Source organism: Channa argus, chromosome 4 (genome assembly GCF_033026475.1).
Source record: "Channa argus isolate prfri chromosome 4, Channa argus male v1.0, whole genome shotgun sequence".
NCBI lineage: Eukaryota > Metazoa > Chordata > Actinopteri > Anabantiformes > Channidae > Channa > Channa argus.
This window is the reverse complement of record NC_090200.1, coordinates 12,453,583-12,470,789: the sequence shown is the minus strand read 5'-3', so window position 1 is coordinate 12,470,789 and position 17,207 is coordinate 12,453,583. Positions and strand designations below refer to the sequence as shown.

The window sequence follows — 17,207 nt, the reverse complement described above, 5'->3', positions numbered from 1 at the left end:
TTCATTTTTATTAGTGTAATAAAAATGGAACAGATTAGACGGTAAAACAAAACATTTGTTTGGAGTAAAGGTGAATCAGCTGAACTTTCACAGACAGGTGAAAGAAGGATACTTTAACACATGCATCCACTGAAAGAAGTCTAATGTCAAACTAACAAGTTAAACAAAAAACATCATCCATAAAGATCAGTGTGTATACACATTGTATGGATCCCATACAACTTTATATATTGCATTTAGAACTACTGCAACACGACAATAAACTGTACAAATACCACTATTTACAGTAAAATCAGGTATGTAACACAGGCTCACGTTATCAGAAAATTAAAACATTTGTAAAATCAGACACTCCACCTGTAACACATTCAACAAAAATGTCTTCAAGTACTGACTGGACAAGCTCCATGAGGAAATCCTGGATGATTTCATAAATCTACCTGAAACTTGGAAACAAAACATTCACAGTCAGCTAGTAGCATAGCGCAGGCATATTATTTCTTGAAACATTATATGTTACATTCAAGTTAATAAAGCTGCAAAAAAAAGTAACTTTCACAGGATCCAATGTGTCAACTTACTGTTAGGGCTTTTGATGGCGGTGGTGAAGTTGTCACTCCATCAAGGAAAGTTGAATTCAGGTAGCCCTCTCCATAACAAACATCCTCATCTTCAAAACTATCGACACCAACACTGAAAGCCTCTTTCATCTTCTCTGGTATCACGATGTTAAGCAGCACCACCACAATCCCAATGATGGTGCACAGCAAACCTGCAAATCACTTCTGTTAGTAGAAGTCACTAACCAGCAGCAGGCTTTCTAAGCAAGCTAGAAATACAAAGCATCTAAAAATCCATGTGCAGCTTCTTATCTTTACCTGTGGCCAGAGCCAACCAGAATGAATGGCTGTATACTGTTTCAAAGGAGCCTGTTCCTAGAAAGAAAATACACTGAGGTACATTCATGATGGTGGAGAAGGAGGCCATGGAAAAGAAGATGAATGCAGCGGTGGCCAGCGTCATGTACCCAGCGTACAGAATGACCGGCATGGAGAACAGGATGTTGGCGAGCATCCAACAACAAAATGCAGTCCTGCAAACATTTGCATTCTCGTTTATTTTTGCTTTTTTAAAGAATTAAACCGCTGAAATCCAGAGCATGTTAATACAGTATTTGTAGTTACCAGAGTGTTGCAGAGGCGTATCGTCCAGAGTATTTGTACTGAAAGATGAGGCCACAAGGGCTGTTCAGGGTGAATTTCTCAGCGATGTACAGAATGGGGTTGGGTAAACCTTTCTCCAGAGCTTCCTCATAGTCCTCTTCAATAGTATCATGCCAGCTGAACATTTCATTGTAATCAATAGTCTCATTGAACTGTACAACAGGATTCCCTAAAAGAAAAAGCCAATTTATATTTAATGAACTGTCTAAATTATTTCCAAACACAGAATTGTAGTGCTCATTTTTATGACAAGAATATTTTATCAGACTACTACACTTAAGTGTAGTAGTCTGTAGTAGTTAGTAGTTAGTGAAAGCAATAAACTCATATTATATGACTGTATTTGCATATAACGTAATATGGTCTCACCTTTCAGAGTAACATTAATGCCATACAGTCCAACATGCAAGCCTATCTCAGCATTAACCACTGCATTGCTGAAGGACTTATATGTGGCATTAGTGGTCACTCTGGCCTCAGCCCAGTCGCTGGTAAAGTTGAGCGCTGCAGAGGACGGGCATTACGGTTTGTTTTGATGGCAGCAAAATGAAAATATGTGACTTATTGAACACATTGGTAAGAATTCAAAACTTACCAACTATCACAGCACCAATGAACAAGCTAGTAATTATTCTGAACATCCAGAACAACCTCTGAAACAAAGGGAAAGCAGAAGAAATATGATTTTAAATGCAAATAATACAAAAAGTGTGGACATTTAATTAAAGTAAATCACTGAAACAAAGCTCTGCAGCTTCACAAGCAACCCCGGTGATCCCAAAAGGAGACACCATGCAGTTATGAGGTTTTGTCTGCAGTGAGTAATAGTTTATCTGATGGGTTGCACTCACCGACTTCCCCCGAATCCCTGGCAGGATGACAAGGAGACTGACTGCTAGCACAAGGAAGACCAGAATACTGGTGAGCAAGCGGCCACTGAAGATGAAGGAAGTCCTTTGTAGAGTGTAGAATGGGTAAATGTCATCGTAGAAAGTCATCTTAGCTCCTGATCTCTCAGTACACAGCTGAGACTAGACAGTGTAACAGAGACGACAGTGTTAGTGGCGGGGTTCTCGGTTTCCTCCAGATGCACAGATAGCAGTTCTTGTTCTTTAGCAGATAAGGGTAGGGAGTCATTATTATAGGGGTGAGGCTTTTTTTATCACTATATGACACTGCACATGATTAAAAACAACTCATACCATAGCATTAACATTCCCAGAGTGTCTTCATTGCAAAAAAAATTTCAGTATGATGCACAAAGGCGTGCAATTCTACACATCACTGTGAGTACTCAAGTCAGTGAATGTACATTTATTTCCTTGATTTGGATTTGATTTGGACCTATGTAGGTTTGACACTAAACAAAATGAAATCAGCCCAAGGTAAAATCCCAAAGTGTTTTCTCACCTGAAAGTTGAGAACCAGGCAGTGAAGAAGAACAAGTGAAGTGTAGATGCTGAGGGAACATACACTTCTTTTATAGCTGGATCCCTTTGTGTCACTGACGAGGAGGATGGATTGACTGGAATGCTGCGGAAAAGAGGTGTGATCCTGAGGTGATGACCATTCCCATTTAATCACATGCAGTTTGAGATAAGTTGTGCAACACATGCTGGCTTTAGAAATTGCACCATTCCTCAACTCCACCTGTGCTCCTTCCACTACAGCACTAATTCTGCACCACATCTGAACTTCTAGGTATAGGTAAGACTCATCTGTTTCATCTTGTCTTATTAAATATTCAATTATAAAGGTTACAGGACATTCTTTTTGATGTGTGTAGTTCACATGAAACACCAAAACGAACAATCTGTTTAAGTATTGCTGTTTAAACTGAGGAAAGGCGTCGGCTGTATTTCAAGACTTCCTGGATTTTCTTTCTAATGCTAGCTCTGTATATTAAATAGAAATATGACATAGTTAATGTTACTCACCTTCACATTATCCCATCTTTCAGAAGTCCTTCACTCCTCTCAGTCGCGGACTGAGCAGAGGAGCATCTCTCGCATCAATGGATTTGCGTAAATGGGTTTGGAGTACGTGTGCGGTGCTTGGCTTTGTGATCGCCGTTAGTGAGTGTGAGTAGACATCAGATGAACTCCAGATTCACTTTACTTACCTCGGGTAAAAATAAGAAGAAACGCTGTTTTTAAACACTGTATTTGAAACAGATTCCCGATGTGAAACGACATGGGAGGTTCCTCGCTTCGACGGCTGGTACAACAGTTTGGGATATCCCAGACGCGGAGCTGTAGGTAAGTTACAGCTGTGTGCAGCAGCAGCTGCAGCAGCGAAGCCTGCCAACAACTCACCTGGTTACGCACCGTGTTTGTGCTCGCGCAGGTTCTCATCTGATGCGTCTCGTGCCCGCGCATTACTGGGACGGAGTCTGCCAACCTGTCCAGGAGCCGCTGCGGCCAAACCCCCGCACGCTGAGCCGCGTGCTCACTGGGGGCCCCTCCGGTCTGCCATCCACCCGCAACCTGACTGTGTTGTCTGTGTTTTTTGGTAAAAAAAAAATATTCGATTGATGTGCATGATGAAAATTGGCAGAAGTTTCAAGAATTTGATGCATATTTGATGCTTATCTGTAAAGAAATAATTTCAAACCTGTGACAAAGTTGCAAATAAAAAATTTGATAGATATCATGCCGCACTTTGCCTTTATTGGTTGATAGCAATAATATACCAACATGTTGTTTATTTTGTTTTCTGGTCTAAATGTACTCTAATGTTGCATTCCCGTCTGTTATCACAACTAATAAGAATATGTTAATTCTATCATATGGTAACTAAATATCTTTTAAAGTAACTGATTTTTTTTTTTTTTTTTTTACTTTTCAGGTTATCATGTTGCCTTTGAAATTTTTGATTCAAGAACTCCTGGATGTCCACCTGAGTTTATGAACATCCCAGTGCCAAAGGGTGACCCTGTTTTTGACCCGACTGCCACTGGAACAGTTGTGCTGCCCTTTCAGAGAGGACCATGGGACAAAGAGTCTGGACAGAGTCCCAGTAACCCCCGTACACAGGTGCAGATTAATCAATATGAAATTATATGTTTGCTAATGTTATCACCAAACTGCAATCAGCAAGTTTAGGGCTGTAACATTTCAGGCAGTTTCAGATATGTGGTTTGTTTTATGTTAAATTTAATTTCACATATATATGCAATAATTTAAGAAAAAAATAATAACCCGTGCAGGTCAACATGGTGACAACGTGGATAGATGGTAGCTCAATATATGGCCCCTCTACGTCCTGGTCTGACTCTCTGAGAAGCTTCTCTGGAGGGCTCTTGACTGCAGACTCTGAGCGGAACATGCCAAAACGGGCTCAAGGAGGAAATCTCATGTGGAGTGCCAGTGACCCCTCTACTGGAGAACATGGAGCCGATGGCCTTTATGGTGGGACACATTGCACTTTAAATGTCTGATCTGCCACACAAAATGCTCACAAATATAAAAGATTAATGGCTTTCAGCTCGCCCCACAGCGGATATGGTTTTTATGCTGAATGCCATTTTTATCTGGGCTTGGAACCGGCACCAAGGTGGCGGTTCGTGGCTGGGTGGGGGTGCAGCCTATTACATCCCAACCCAATGCTCTACCACTGATCCACCAGGCCCCCCTTAACTGTTCACAAATATGTAATTTCTAAATTTGTCAGGGGAGCCATCAGTTGCAGACTCCTGTTGTATTATTGAATAAGGGACAGTTTGCTCAAACATGATTTCCTCCTAACCTGGAGGGCAATACATCAACCAAATAATTAATAGTGATGTTCAAACAAATGCTGACTAGAGCTCAGCCCAAAACAGTGGGCCTCATCTTTCCAAAAAAACAAAAACATTAAAATGCACGTGGAAGGTGATGCTGCTTTTGAATGTTTGAGGCAGAAGTATCACTTCAGAGTTTTAGCAATATCAACTACTAATCATTGTACATAACATATCACCAGATCACACTGAACATATCTCTATGCATACATTTTTAGGTTTACTCAAGACTGAGCTGTTTTTAAGATGTGTGATGTAGAGTGTAAGCTGCTGCAACTAACAGCAGAAACATATTGCAAATACTATTTCACAGAGGTCGGCTTTGATCAGGGTTGCAGCCTCTTGACCACTGAGTCAAGACAGAGGCCTGGCCTGACATGTGTTATGACTCTTTAATTATTGTGTAAATGGCTTGTCACACTGACCACAGTAAATCCCTCTCTCTATAGTGAAGATGAGACTATGCAGTCATCATCACGAAACCAATGTTTTGTTGCTTGTGTTGTTATAAGGTTGTAGCTATTATCTTGGCTGTAGCTGGGGGATCTTCTCCTATTGTCACTACTCTGTTGTCACATCCATAAAAACAAACAACCAAATTATCATTCCATTAATGGTCAGTCATCTGTATTAATCAGTGCAACACTGATTAGGTGCATAATATTTTTGACTTCTGAGGCAAATGCAATCTAGTTTCTGTGTAGTGATGTTATTTGACACGATGGAAAATATGAATTCCCTATAATTTGTGCAATCTTCTCTGTCCAGAGTTGGGAAATGCCTGGGCCAATGAAAACATGTTCACGGCAGCAGAGGGGATTATCTGGTTTCGCTACCACAATTATGTAGCCTCCAAACTGCATATGGAACACCCAGAGTGGTCAGACGAAAAGCTGTTTCAAAACGCCAGGAAGACCGTTGTGGGAACATTTCAGGTAGAAGGAAAAGTCTGCATGTAATCCTCGCACTACACATGTGCTGATTTAATTTGCACCCTGGAAAGAAGGAGGTTGCATCAGCGTCAGGTGGTCGTGGGTTTTTGGATGAAATTGATGGTTTTAGTTTAAGGGCAAATGCATCATCTCTCACTTGTTTGATTAGTGGAGTCTGTGCTTTGCAAGAACTGCCACCTGAACAACATTACACGCGAGTTAATTACTTTTGCTCTGTCCACTGAAAACAATAGTCACCAAGCTACTCATTTTTCAGTAGAATGAAGTAGTACATTCAATTGCTGTGCGACAAATCCCAAATACAGAACAACAATGACTAAAACAACAATTTAAATATTAAGAAACTTGTGTAAAAAAGAGGACAAGCCAACAACAAAAAAATTACTGTGTATTTAAACAAGCTGCAAAAAGGTTTGATTCCTGCTGTTATTTTTCCAAACAGAATATTGCTCTGTACGAATGGCTGCCTGGATACCTCAGAGACAAAAAGCTTCCTCCTTATCCAGGTAAGAATCAGGTAGAGTATGCATGCAGACAAGTGGAGGGGAACAGGCGATGCACTGGTGACCACAAGCTGTGGTCAGGTGAGCTATCGTTGGTGGTGTTTGAAAAGTATGTGCTCTGTCAGCATCGCATTATCCTGTGTCTCCTTCTTCTGCTGATTAAGCACCCACAGCTTAAAAAAGGCAAAATGTCAATGACGACATGAGCCCCTTACTTTATTGCATATACACTGCATTTGTTGTCAGTTTGAGAATTTGCATATAAATATTTTGCTGGAGGTTTGCATGCACTAGCACTGTTTCCAACTCACCTTGCAGTTGGTCAAATTTGTTGACTCCTTCCTGTTTTGTATTTCTCTATGTGCAGGTTATCAGAAGTTTGTTGACCCAGGGATCTCTCCTGAGTTTCAGGCTGCTGCCATACGATTTGGTATCACTATGGCCCCACCTGGTGTTTATATGAGGTAGTGATCTTTATTTTTTATTTTTTTGGCACGCTGTGAAAAATCACAAGCAGTGTAAAAATGGTCAGTATCCTACTCTGAAGAGTTAAACACAATATTTAGACAAGTCTGTTCCGCTGACTCTCATTTCCCTACAGGAACAGAACCTGTAATTTTCGGGAGGTTATCAACATAGATGGCAGCTCATCTCCAGCAATGCGTCTTTGCAACAGCTTTTGGAAGCGGCAGGTATAATTATGATTTCACTGTTTGATTCTTATGGGAGCAAAATAAGATAATCTAAACCTACTACAAATGTTTATTTATGGAGACAGTGGAAGTACAGACAGCGAAAAGAGAATTTCTGGCCTGGGTCTTTATTAGCTAAGAAGCTCGGAAATAAGCCAGTGTATGTTCTTCAGAGAGACAGAGAGAAGATTTGATTTATTATGTTAATGTATTTGTACTTTTGTCTTTAGTCACCTAATGTGAAGCAAAGCCAGGATTTAGATGACCTCCTTATGGGCATGGCTTCCCAGATTGCAGAAAGAGAAGACAATACTGTTGTGGAAGACCTTAGAGGTTTTTAAATTCTTCTTACTCACTTGTTGTATCCCTGTGCAGTATGACTCATTGACACATATTTGAGTTATAAACTAAATTTCAGTGCTCTGATCTGATTTATACCCTGATAGACTACATGTATGGACCGCTAAAGTTCACCCGGACAGATTTGGTGGCTGTGACCATCCAGAGAGGACGAGACTTTGGTCTGCGAGGTTACACTGAGGTCAGAAAAGCTCTGGATCTTCCTCCTGTGGAAACGTTTGAGGACATAAATCCGGAGCTCAACCGCACCAACCCACAGGTAAAAGCCTCAGTCCACAAGCAAGAAACCTGTTTAAACAAAGGATTCACACATTCACTGATGAAATGCACAAAAGAACTCTAATTTTGTGAAACTGTCTTATATACAGTTGATCCATGATGTTGCGGAGCTGTATGAGAGGGACATCTCAAAACTGGAGCTTTTCCCTGGAGGACTGCTGGAGTCTCACGACGGTCCAGGTCCAGTTTTTTCAGCCATAATCTTGGACCAGTTTGAACGTATTAGAAATGGAGACCGCTTCTGGTTTGAGAACAAACAGAATGGGTAAGCTCCCTTTTAATGGACTTGGAACAGGCAATAGAAACAGAGGTGTAAAAGTATAGGCTCTAATTTGCGTCACTACTGTTTGTATCACTGCAAATGCCATCCCTCTCACCACACTGTATTCTTAATTTTGTCTGGTGTTTTCCAGTTTGTTTACAGAAGAGGAGATCCAGGTGATCCGTAATATGACATATTACGATGTCCTTATGGCAGTCACCACTGCAGAGGAGAATGATATACAAAAGAATGTGTTCTTCTGGAAGGATGGTGAAGCATGTCCATCATACACTTGCTTCATATACAATAGCACACACATGGCATACACATGCTAATGCCTATCTGTTACCCTTAGGTGATCCCTGTCCTCAGCCCACACAGCTGAATGAATCAATGCTCTATCCCTGCACTAATGCTACCAAACTCAATTACTTTGATGGCAGCCAAGTAGGCTTTGGGATATTTATCGTTGGTCTTTTCCTCTTTCCTGTCGGTCAGTATCATACTCACAGATTTGTCTCCTTTTGCGCTGTAATAATCCTTTAAATAAAGTGCTCTTCAGCAGATTGAGCAGTTATGATTATCACACCTTCACAGTGAGCTTTCTGGTGGCCTGTATGGTGGCGTATCTTCGCAAGTACAGATACAAGAAGTTCCAGAGAAGAAGAAAAGCTGGTGACAGAACAGAGGAGTCAGCTGTGGGAATCACCGGTATGAAAAATACCCTCTAATACATCTGCAGTTAGATAAAATACTAATATTAAATTCTGTATTTAAACTATTTCAACTCACAGTTGAGATCAGGCTCATAATAAACAATAAACACAATAGACTCATCCTGCTTTTGCTCTGCAGCCCATGAGTGGCAGGGCCATAAAAAACCTCTGCATCCTGTCAGTGTGGAGGTGGATGAGAAGAGGAGGCTGCAAGTCTTTGACAGATCTGGACCTGCTCTGCGCAGCCTTAGTCTATGCAGCCAGAACTACCTAGAGGTCCTTCTCTCCAGCGACTGTCAGCGTAAAGCTCTGCTGCTCAAAGTGCCAAAAGAGTACGATTTGGTGAGTAGCTTGAAAGAATGAAAATTTAAATTCTGCCTTCACGTTGCTTGCACTTCGTGCATGCCCAGCTTTCTCACTTACACTGTGAAGTGGCTTCTACTTTACTTTTCACCTCATTCAGTTGCTGCACGTCGACCCGCAATCTACATCACTTTGATTTCCCTCCCGTCCTGGTAAGAATTCCTCTGATGCCCTTTGTTTGTGCATCCAGGTGCTGTTCTTTGATGAAGAGGGCAAACGTGCAGCATTTCTCAAGCATCTGCAACCAACGGTGACAGATATCGGCCAGGAGATTAGAGTGAGGGAGATGAGAGAGAAGGCCCTGCTGCAAGAGGCTTTAACCAGAGAGCAGAGGGCTCAGATTGTGGAAACTTTCATTCGACACGCTTTCTCTAAGGTATCGTCAGCTTCTGGATGTTTACCTCATCCTCTATTCGGTCACAGCACTAGCAGCTTTAAGCTCAGCCACAAAATGCCGTCAAACCTTGTTTGAGGTCAAATTAGCTGTGACCTCTAACCAAAAGAACTAATTGTTGGTCTTGATGGTGACCTCAGCCGTGAGGATGACCTCAGCTGACGTCACTCATATCACTAATTACACTATGGTGACATATGACTCTGTCCTTTTGATGCCATTCTTTAGGTCTTGGAAATACAGAAGCGTGATGCTGGGGACATGAATGGGGTTTCCCGCGAGAAAGCCAGAGAGGTTCTCCAGTGCGAGCTTACAGCATCGGAGTTCGCTGATGCACTGGGCCTCAAGCCTGACTCCTTATTTGTGGAATCCATGTTCACACTAGCTGATAAAGATGGAAATGGTTACCTCTCCTTCCAAGAGTTTCTCGATGTGATGGTTATTTTTATGATAGGTAAAACTAGTGTCAAGTTGGAATGAAATGCCGCAAATACATACAATTTGTACCATGAAAATATAAACGCCTTGCTATGTTAGAAGATTTTGACATCAGGGAGCCGATATTTTAGTCAATTTAATGTCTGCTTTCATTTTAGTTTTTATTAATTTCATGCTAACAAGAGAGAATTTATGAAGAGTATTCGTCAATTTTTAGATAAAAATCCTTAAAGGTTTTGTGATTTGTGGAGAAGAGAAGCCTCTGAAGCTCAAATCACACCCTCAACTTGAAAGTGGTAATAATTTAATTTTAGTTGGTGACCAGCTCTTGTCTGCTGCTCATTTAAACACACCCTTTACAGATTGGTGGTCATCTGTATTTATAGATGCTATTTTAGGAATGAGCACGTGGCCATATAGTGTCAGACCTAAATCAGTCATTTGTGTATTTGTCCAGGGTCTCCTGAGGAAAAGTCCAAGCTGATGTTCTCCATGAATGACATTGGTGGAACTGGTTTTTTATCAAAAGAAGAATTTGCCAGGATGCTCAGGTTTGATTTATTTCTTTTGAAAATGCATAAACCAAAACTTTTTGTGCATCTGATGAGTTGTCTTCACCCCCTTGATGTGCTGCAGGTCTTTCATTGAAATTTCAAACGGTGCTCTATCAAAAAACCAGGCAGAAGATGGCATCAAGGCCATGATGCAGGCTGCAGGCTTTGACAACAAGGACAAAATCTCATGGGAGGACTTTCATTTCCTTCTAAGGGACCATGACAAGGAGCTGCAGTTTGCTCAACTCAATGTCAAAGGTTGGACAAATTTTAGTACAAGAAGTTGTTTTTTAATCTTTCGTAGCCTTGTATGATGGACTAGTGTCTGTTGCATGTGCAGGGATGGAAAAACAGGGCAAGAAGCGGCTGAGCCGAGACCAGAGAGTGTCCTTCATCTGTCCAGCAAACAGGTTAGAGAACGGGACACATGGGTTTTAATTTCACACGTAACAACTGCTTCCTTTTTAGTGTAGACAAACAATAATAATTTATTTTGTATCCATTTCTTGCTTTCAGCAACAAGACAGAAGGACTGGAGTTACGAAGACGGAAAAAGTATGTTACCTGTTTGTCTTTTCTGCTCCTTTGAAAAACTTTTACATTGTTCAAATATTTATCTTCTAAAGTTTCTTTTGCAGGAGTATTTCTAAACTGTGTTCATTTACAAAACCGTGGTTGTGTCAAAAAGCCTAGTGGCTTGTGGTTTACCAAAACTGTTGAAATATATAGTAGTGAATTATAGTGTCACATCCTGCTTCCTCTGTGGTCTGATTGACCTGAGTGTGGTAGTCAGTATGTCTCTGCTAAACCCCAGAACACTGAATAAAGTGTAATGGATCGGAATATTTTCAGGTTAAGCATCAAAACTGTCTATGTGAATCCCAAGCGTGAGCAGTACATCAGGAACCCAGTCCAGCAGAAGATCCAGCAGTTCAAACGCTTCATTGAGAATTATCGGCGTCACATCGTCTGCTTCATCATCGTTTACGGCATCACAGCTGGTGTGACACTTGAAAGATGCTACTGTGAGTACAAAAGTTCTTCTGCATTTTTTGCTATGTCCCCTTCGATGACAGTCCTTCACAACTTGTGGTCTGACCTGATTACACACGCTGTGTTCAGACTACGGTTTGCAGGCTGACTCGACAGGCATTCCCGGGACTTCAGTGGTGGGTATCATCGTGTCCCGTGGCTCAGCAGCCGCCATCTCCTTTCTCTTTCCTTACATGCTCCTCACTGTGTGCCGCAACCTCATCACGTTGTGCCGAGAGACCTTCCTGAACCGATACATCCCCTTTGATGCAGCCATTGACTTCCATCGCCTCATGGCCATGACTGCTATCATCCTTTCAGGTTGGTTTAGAGGAGGAGAGAGGTCCAGAAACGATGCTGAAAGGCAGTGATTGAGTGCGAACCTCAATGTCTTAACCGGTTTATGTTATTTTTGTGAGTTCACTCCTGCATCCGTTCTCGTTATAGTCGTTCACAGTTTGGGCCATGTGGTCAACGTCTACATCTTCTCCGTGAGCGACCTCAACATCTTGTCATGTCTGTTCCCAAACGTCTTGTCCAACAATGGGTAACGTTTGAAATATTTGTCTGAGAGTAGTTGATAAGTGTACACTTGTACACAAAGTTGTGTATTGACAGTGTGTTTTCATTTTAGATCTGAACTTCCTCTCAAGTGGTCTTGGTGGTGCTTTCAAACTGTTCCAGGTATATTAGGGGACGGGTTTTACACTTTCAGCAGTACAGTACAGGACTATTTGTTTTATTACTGGGATTCAGCTCATTGTCTGTTTAACTCTTTTTCTAGGAATTACTGGTGTCTTGCTTCTTTTCACTTTTTCGTTCATGTACGTTTTTGCATCACACTATTTCCGTCGCATAAGCTTTCGTGGATTTTGGATCACACATTACCTCTACATTGTTGTTTATATTCTTGTAAGTAATTTTCTGATTTTAACCCCCAACCCCCCCTCCCCAAACTCTGCATGATGGGAAGGCAGTATTATTAGTTTTGTGATGTGGTTGTGATCTGTTTTAATAGACAGTTATACATGGCAGCTTCGCTCTTCTGCAAGAGCCCCGTTTCCACATCTATCTAATCCCTCCTGGACTGCTCTTCCTGCTTGACAAACTAATCAGCTTGAGCAGGAAGAAGGTGGAGATCCCGGTAGTCAGAGCTGAGTTGCTGCCCTCAGGTGACATTTAGCATCTTATGGAAAAGACAACACCATACAGTTGAAGTTTAAAATTATCTCATTATTTATTCTTAGTTGTAATAGCCCATTTTGACTGTCTCTATTTAAGTTCATACTCACTCCCTTGGTTCCTCTGCCTGTAGGGGTGACACATCTGGAGTTCAAGCGACCACAGGGGTTTGTTTACCGTTCAGGTCAATGGGTTCGTATAGCGTGCCTGATGTTGGGCACAGATGAGTACCACCCATTCACACTGACATCAGCACCTCATGAAGACACCCTCAGTCTACACATTCGAGCTGTGGGACCCTGGACTAGCCAGCTCCGTGAGCTCTACACTGAAGAAAGTCTGCTTGAGCTTGGAGCATATCCAAAGGCATGGCATAGCATTACTGTGTGTGGAAAATGTGTCTTCCTTTTCCAGTCCTTGTAATTTTTTGACATTGATAATTATGTTTTATTTTATCATAAGCTGTACTTGGACGGCCCATTTGGTGAGGGCCATCAGGAATGGATTGACTTCGAGGTGTCTGTTCTTGTGGGAGGAGGAATTGGAGTCACTCCATTTGCTTCCATCCTCAAAGACCTGGTGTTCAAGTCACCCATCAAGTCCAAGATTCAGTGTAAAAAGGTGCAGCTTAAAATGAAACAACCTAGAGCTTGTTGCCCCCCCCCCCAAAGCATTGAATCATTTAAACTTAAAGGTCTCTCAGTAAACAAACTAACAGTCACTGATTTTTTGAAGGTGTACTTCATCTGGGTGACACGAACACAGCGTCAGTTTGAGTGGGTGTCAGACATCATCAGGGAGGTGGAGGAGATGGACACCCAGGAGCTGGTCTCTGTCCACACATACATCACTCAGGTGGCTGAGAAGTTCGACCTCCGCACCACAATGCTGGTAAGACTTCCAAAGTGTGACAAAAAAAATACAAATTGGACTGAAAGTCTGTATATTGTTTCCCTAAAAATGGAAAACAATCATTTTCTTTTAAATGTGTCAACAGTATGTGTGTGAGCGCCATTTTCAGAAGGTGTGGAACCGCAGTCTCTTCACTGGTCTGCGATCTGTCACCCACTTCGGCCGTCCTCCTTTCGGGGCCTTTTTCAGCTCACTACAGGAAGTTCACCCTGAGGTCTGTTCGCCACCTCACCTTCACCTGAAACTGTGCCCAGTGCACTAACCTAAATGAATGAATCATTTTACTTTTGTATTATTTCCTGTAGGTGGGTAAAATTGGAGTGTTCAGCTGCGGACCACCTGGACTGACCAAGAATGTGGAGAAAGCTTGTCAGCAGATGAACAGAAGGGATCAGGCCTATTTCATGCATCACTATGAGAACTTCTAACTTGGTTACAGTATAAACCACTACAGTAGTTATTAGATAACAGTTTTCCACAATCAAAAGCAGATAAACAATTTGCGAAGTTTGATTTTCTAAATGCTGAATATTAAAGTGAAAGAAGATACATGTTGCCTACTGATTAAATGTGTCTTTTTCCTAATATATTTTATTTCTGATCATAAATATTATTGTTACATCTATTTCAGTTAGTCAAGACAAGGAAACTTTATTTCATACATTTAAGAAAATACAGACTTTTTCATCTTTTTCTGTTTTATTTTTTAATCATCATGCATCATGTGATTATTTCCTGTTTAAGATACATGTAACTGCTGTTAGTTGTTCTTGTTTTTGACATGACAGTGGGATTTATGTTAGCGATTTTGAGTGCTTTTATGGGAAATATCTGCAATAAAGGGAGTTTTTCCTCTCCACTGTTGCCTAGGACTTGCTCAAGGGGGAATTGTCAGGTTCTCTCTATACATCTTTATAGTCTTGACTTTATTCTGTAAAGTGCCTTGAGATTACTTTTTTGTGAATTGGCGCTATATAAATAAAGTTGAAGTTGAAAAAATAAATTAACATTTTAAAAAACCATTTGTGTTTCTGTCATGTCAGAATGAAGGTTCCTAAAACTCAAACATTCATAGTGTTGAGTCCGTATGTTTGAGTAGAGCCACACGTATTTCACGTAAATGGTATTTTATTAAACATTAAATGTCACATGTTTATTGTTTGACATAACAATATAATGAACTTTGTGAAGTGGAAGTTCTCTGAATTGGATTGTAGTAGTGTTGCCACTATTGTTGCAGGAACTGGCTAAAACTAAATTTGATTTGTTGTTTGGTTGATTGACCAGAAACGTCCTCCACCCAGAAGAAGAATAAAACATCTCCACAGAACACTTAGTGTGTTGATACCACAGAATTTATGAATGATTATTATTTGTCAGCTACAGCTCCCAGACATCCTAATGCAACGAAACCAAATTTCTTTACCTTTGATAAGGTTTACCTTTGATAATTATACAATAAAATGAGCGGTGCTATCTTCACAAACACTGTACAGTCAGAAAACAAAGAGCTGCCCCCATGTGTGTTCTAATTAAATACAGTTAAGATAACAGAAGAAGATTGTATGCAGAGATTTCAGGATATGTGAAACTTCCTTACTAGGATAAAGGTCACAAGTACACTAATTTTTTTATTTTTATTTTTTTTATTATTTCCTCTAAGTGGCACAGGAAGCGAGCACTTGACTTATATTTCAGCCTGAGAGATCAAGCATGTGTAATATCAAGGAAAATCACCCATTTCACTGATGAACTTTGAACCATCGATAATGAAATGTAAATGACTGCAATTACTGTCATTCCAGCAGCAGTTTTTTCTACCTTTATTTACTCAGCTAAGTTCTGCCTGAGACTACTGCTGTGTTTATTGGGAACGCCCTGCTCTTTCCAGTCACATTTGGCAGCTGCCCAATTCAACCACACACTGATCTGTTTGCCACTGAGCAGCTCCACTTGAGAAGCCGAGGGGTTAAAGGCTTTGATCGAGAGCAGCTCACCCGAAACGACGAAGAGACACGCACTTTGTTTATCTCAAACAAATTAATTGCAGAAGTTTAGGAATTGAATTCCCAATCTCTTTGTGGCCTGGTTATTTGTGATAAATTGTCCTATCGTGTGACACGAAATTCACAGTATTATTACATTCATCCAATAATCCTCTGAGGGGCTGTTGCACCAATATTCCTCATTGCATTTCCATACCAATGCCTGACTAATGAAGGATAAAAATACTAACTAGAGATTTTCTCATTTCGTGTCATTGATCATTCATCCTTTTCAAAATCCAAACTGTGACTTGACTGTAATGGTGGGTGTAGATTTTTTTACACTTAAATTCAAATCTTGTTTTTAGGACACACTAATCTTTATATTATTTATAATGAAAGAATTTTTATTGTAAAAAATGCCAAATATTATGTTTATTTAAACAAAAAAGGCCTTCATTGATTTATCTGTGCCTCAGACTTTTATATTTCTTCTGGTGTTTAAGATTCTAAATTATTTTATGATCAGAAACCGAATACTGCCAATACTGCCAGTCTTTGCAAGGGGGCCACTAGGCCATTGCATCTGTCTTCACCCCCGCTGGACTGGACTGCTGTGCGTGCTGGATGATTCGGGGCAGTTCAGTTCAGTTTAGAATTCAGTTCTACATGGTCCCACAAGAGAAAATTATTTTTCCATTGAAGTATAAAGATAAATATTGACATAACTGATGACATTAAATGTGCTGATATTAGTAATACAGTGGTGTGTTTTATTGGATTCTGCTTAAGCACGGGAGAGGAAAAGACTAGAGAGGAATTAGAGCACTTTTTGTGTGTATTAACAGTCAGTTCAAGTTAATCCAAAATGACAGCTTTCCATAGACCTGAGAAAATGGGTTTACAGTCTGACAAAAGTGGCTACTCACCTAATTTCAGGGTCATGTCACCCTCAAGACGGACAAGACAAAGGAAATGATAGTGGACATGAGAAAGGAGAGGAGAACGCATCAGCCACTGTTTATCCGGGAGCTTGAAGTGGAGAGGGTGAGCAACTTTAAATACCTGGGTGTCCACATCAGTGACAACCTCACTTGGACAGCTCACGTCACGCAGCTGGTCAAGAAGGCCCAACAGCGAATATATTTTCTGAGGAGGCTGAGGAAGTTTGGCATGTCGCCTAAGATCCTCAGCAACTTCTACAGCTGCGTCATTGAGAGCGTCCTGACCAACTGCATCACTGTGTGGTACGACAGCACTACTGTCATGGGCCGCAAACACCTGCAGAGAAGGTTGAAGACTGGGACCAGGACCCCACTGCCCTCTCTGCAGAGCATCTACCACCGCAGAGTCTACAGGAGAGCTGCTTCCATCCTCAAAGACCCCTCCCACCCCTAGCACAAACTGTTCACACTTCTACCCTCAGGACAGAGGTACAGAAGTGTGAAATGCAGGACCTCAAGACTGAAGAACTCTTTCTTCCCTTCTGCCATCAGACTCCTAAACAGCTGATAGGAGTTTGCAATCATGGACATAACTGTTTACGTTGATTTACATTTTTGCTTTTGCACATTCATT

General features: G+C 41.0%; 2 protein-coding genes across 3 annotated transcripts; one reads left to right on the top strand and one right to left on the bottom strand.

Annotated features, from left to right (window-relative positions):
• Positions 1 to 12: 12 nt before the first annotated feature.
• duox2 (dual oxidase 2) lies at positions 13 to 3,491 on the bottom strand. Of its 2 annotated transcripts, XM_067500587.1 has the most exons (9): positions 3,161 to 3,491; positions 2,634 to 2,756; positions 2,075 to 2,254; positions 1,819 to 1,876; positions 1,593 to 1,727; positions 1,185 to 1,392; positions 879 to 1,093; positions 582 to 772; positions 16 to 446 (listed from the first exon to the last, which is right to left on the bottom strand). In XM_067500587.1, the coding sequence occupies exons 3-9, from the start codon at positions 2,219 to 2,221 to the stop codon at positions 429 to 431; spliced, it is 972 nt and encodes a 323-aa protein (XP_067356688.1). In that variant the 5' UTR covers positions 2,222 to 2,254; positions 2,634 to 2,756; positions 3,161 to 3,491; the 3' UTR covers positions 16 to 428. The 2 variants fall into 2 exon arrangements, with proteins under 2 accessions (XP_067356687.1, XP_067356688.1); XM_067500586.1 differs by lacking the exon at positions 3,161 to 3,491 and having other exon boundaries at positions 13 to 446; positions 2,634 to 3,011.
• On the top strand, positions 2,829 to 14,610 carry duox (dual oxidase). The gene is made up of 34 exons (XM_067500578.1): positions 2,829 to 2,930; positions 3,184 to 3,304; positions 3,398 to 3,481; positions 3,570 to 3,734; positions 4,071 to 4,258; positions 4,432 to 4,633; positions 5,773 to 5,939; positions 6,400 to 6,463; positions 6,828 to 6,924; positions 7,062 to 7,152; positions 7,383 to 7,485; positions 7,599 to 7,771; positions 7,881 to 8,056; positions 8,205 to 8,323; positions 8,409 to 8,546; positions 8,651 to 8,764; positions 8,909 to 9,111; positions 9,323 to 9,508; positions 9,755 to 9,980; positions 10,422 to 10,515; positions 10,601 to 10,776; positions 10,859 to 10,928; positions 11,035 to 11,073; positions 11,371 to 11,543; positions 11,641 to 11,871; positions 11,998 to 12,097; positions 12,185 to 12,234; positions 12,335 to 12,462; positions 12,569 to 12,722; positions 12,866 to 13,098; positions 13,195 to 13,353; positions 13,468 to 13,623; positions 13,730 to 13,858; positions 13,950 to 14,610. Exons 2-34 carry the CDS (start codon positions 3,238 to 3,240, stop codon positions 14,070 to 14,072), a joined length of 4,578 nt encoding a protein of 1,525 aa, XP_067356679.1. The 5' UTR covers positions 2,829 to 2,930; positions 3,184 to 3,237; the 3' UTR covers positions 14,073 to 14,610.
• Positions 14,611 to 17,207: the final 2,597 nt, after the last annotated feature.

Bases quoted from the DNA above. Each gene is read 5' to 3' on its own strand.
- duox2 (XM_067500586.1), bottom strand. From the start codon at position 2,912: ATGTGGTGCAGAATTAGTGCTGTAGTGGAAGGAGCACAGGTGGAGTTG. The intron at 1,728-1,818 runs GTAAGTTTTGAA...CGTCCTCTGCAG, and splicing joins CATTGGTGCTGTGATAGTTG to CGCTCAACTTTACCAGCGAC. The intron at 1,393-1,592 runs GTGAGACCATAT...TTTTTCTTTTAG, and splicing joins CATTAATGTTACTCTGAAAG to GGAATCCTGTTGTACAGTTC.
- duox (XM_067500578.1), top strand. From the start codon at position 3,238: ATGGATTTGCGTAAATGGGTTTGGAGTACGTGTGCGGTGCTTGGCTTT. The intron at 3,735-4,070 runs GTAAAAAAAAAA...TTTACTTTTCAG, and splicing joins TGTGTTGTCTGTGTTTTTTG to GTTATCATGTTGCCTTTGAA. The intron at 5,940-6,399 runs GTAGAAGGAAAA...TTTTCCAAACAG, and splicing joins CCGTTGTGGGAACATTTCAG to AATATTGCTCTGTACGAATG.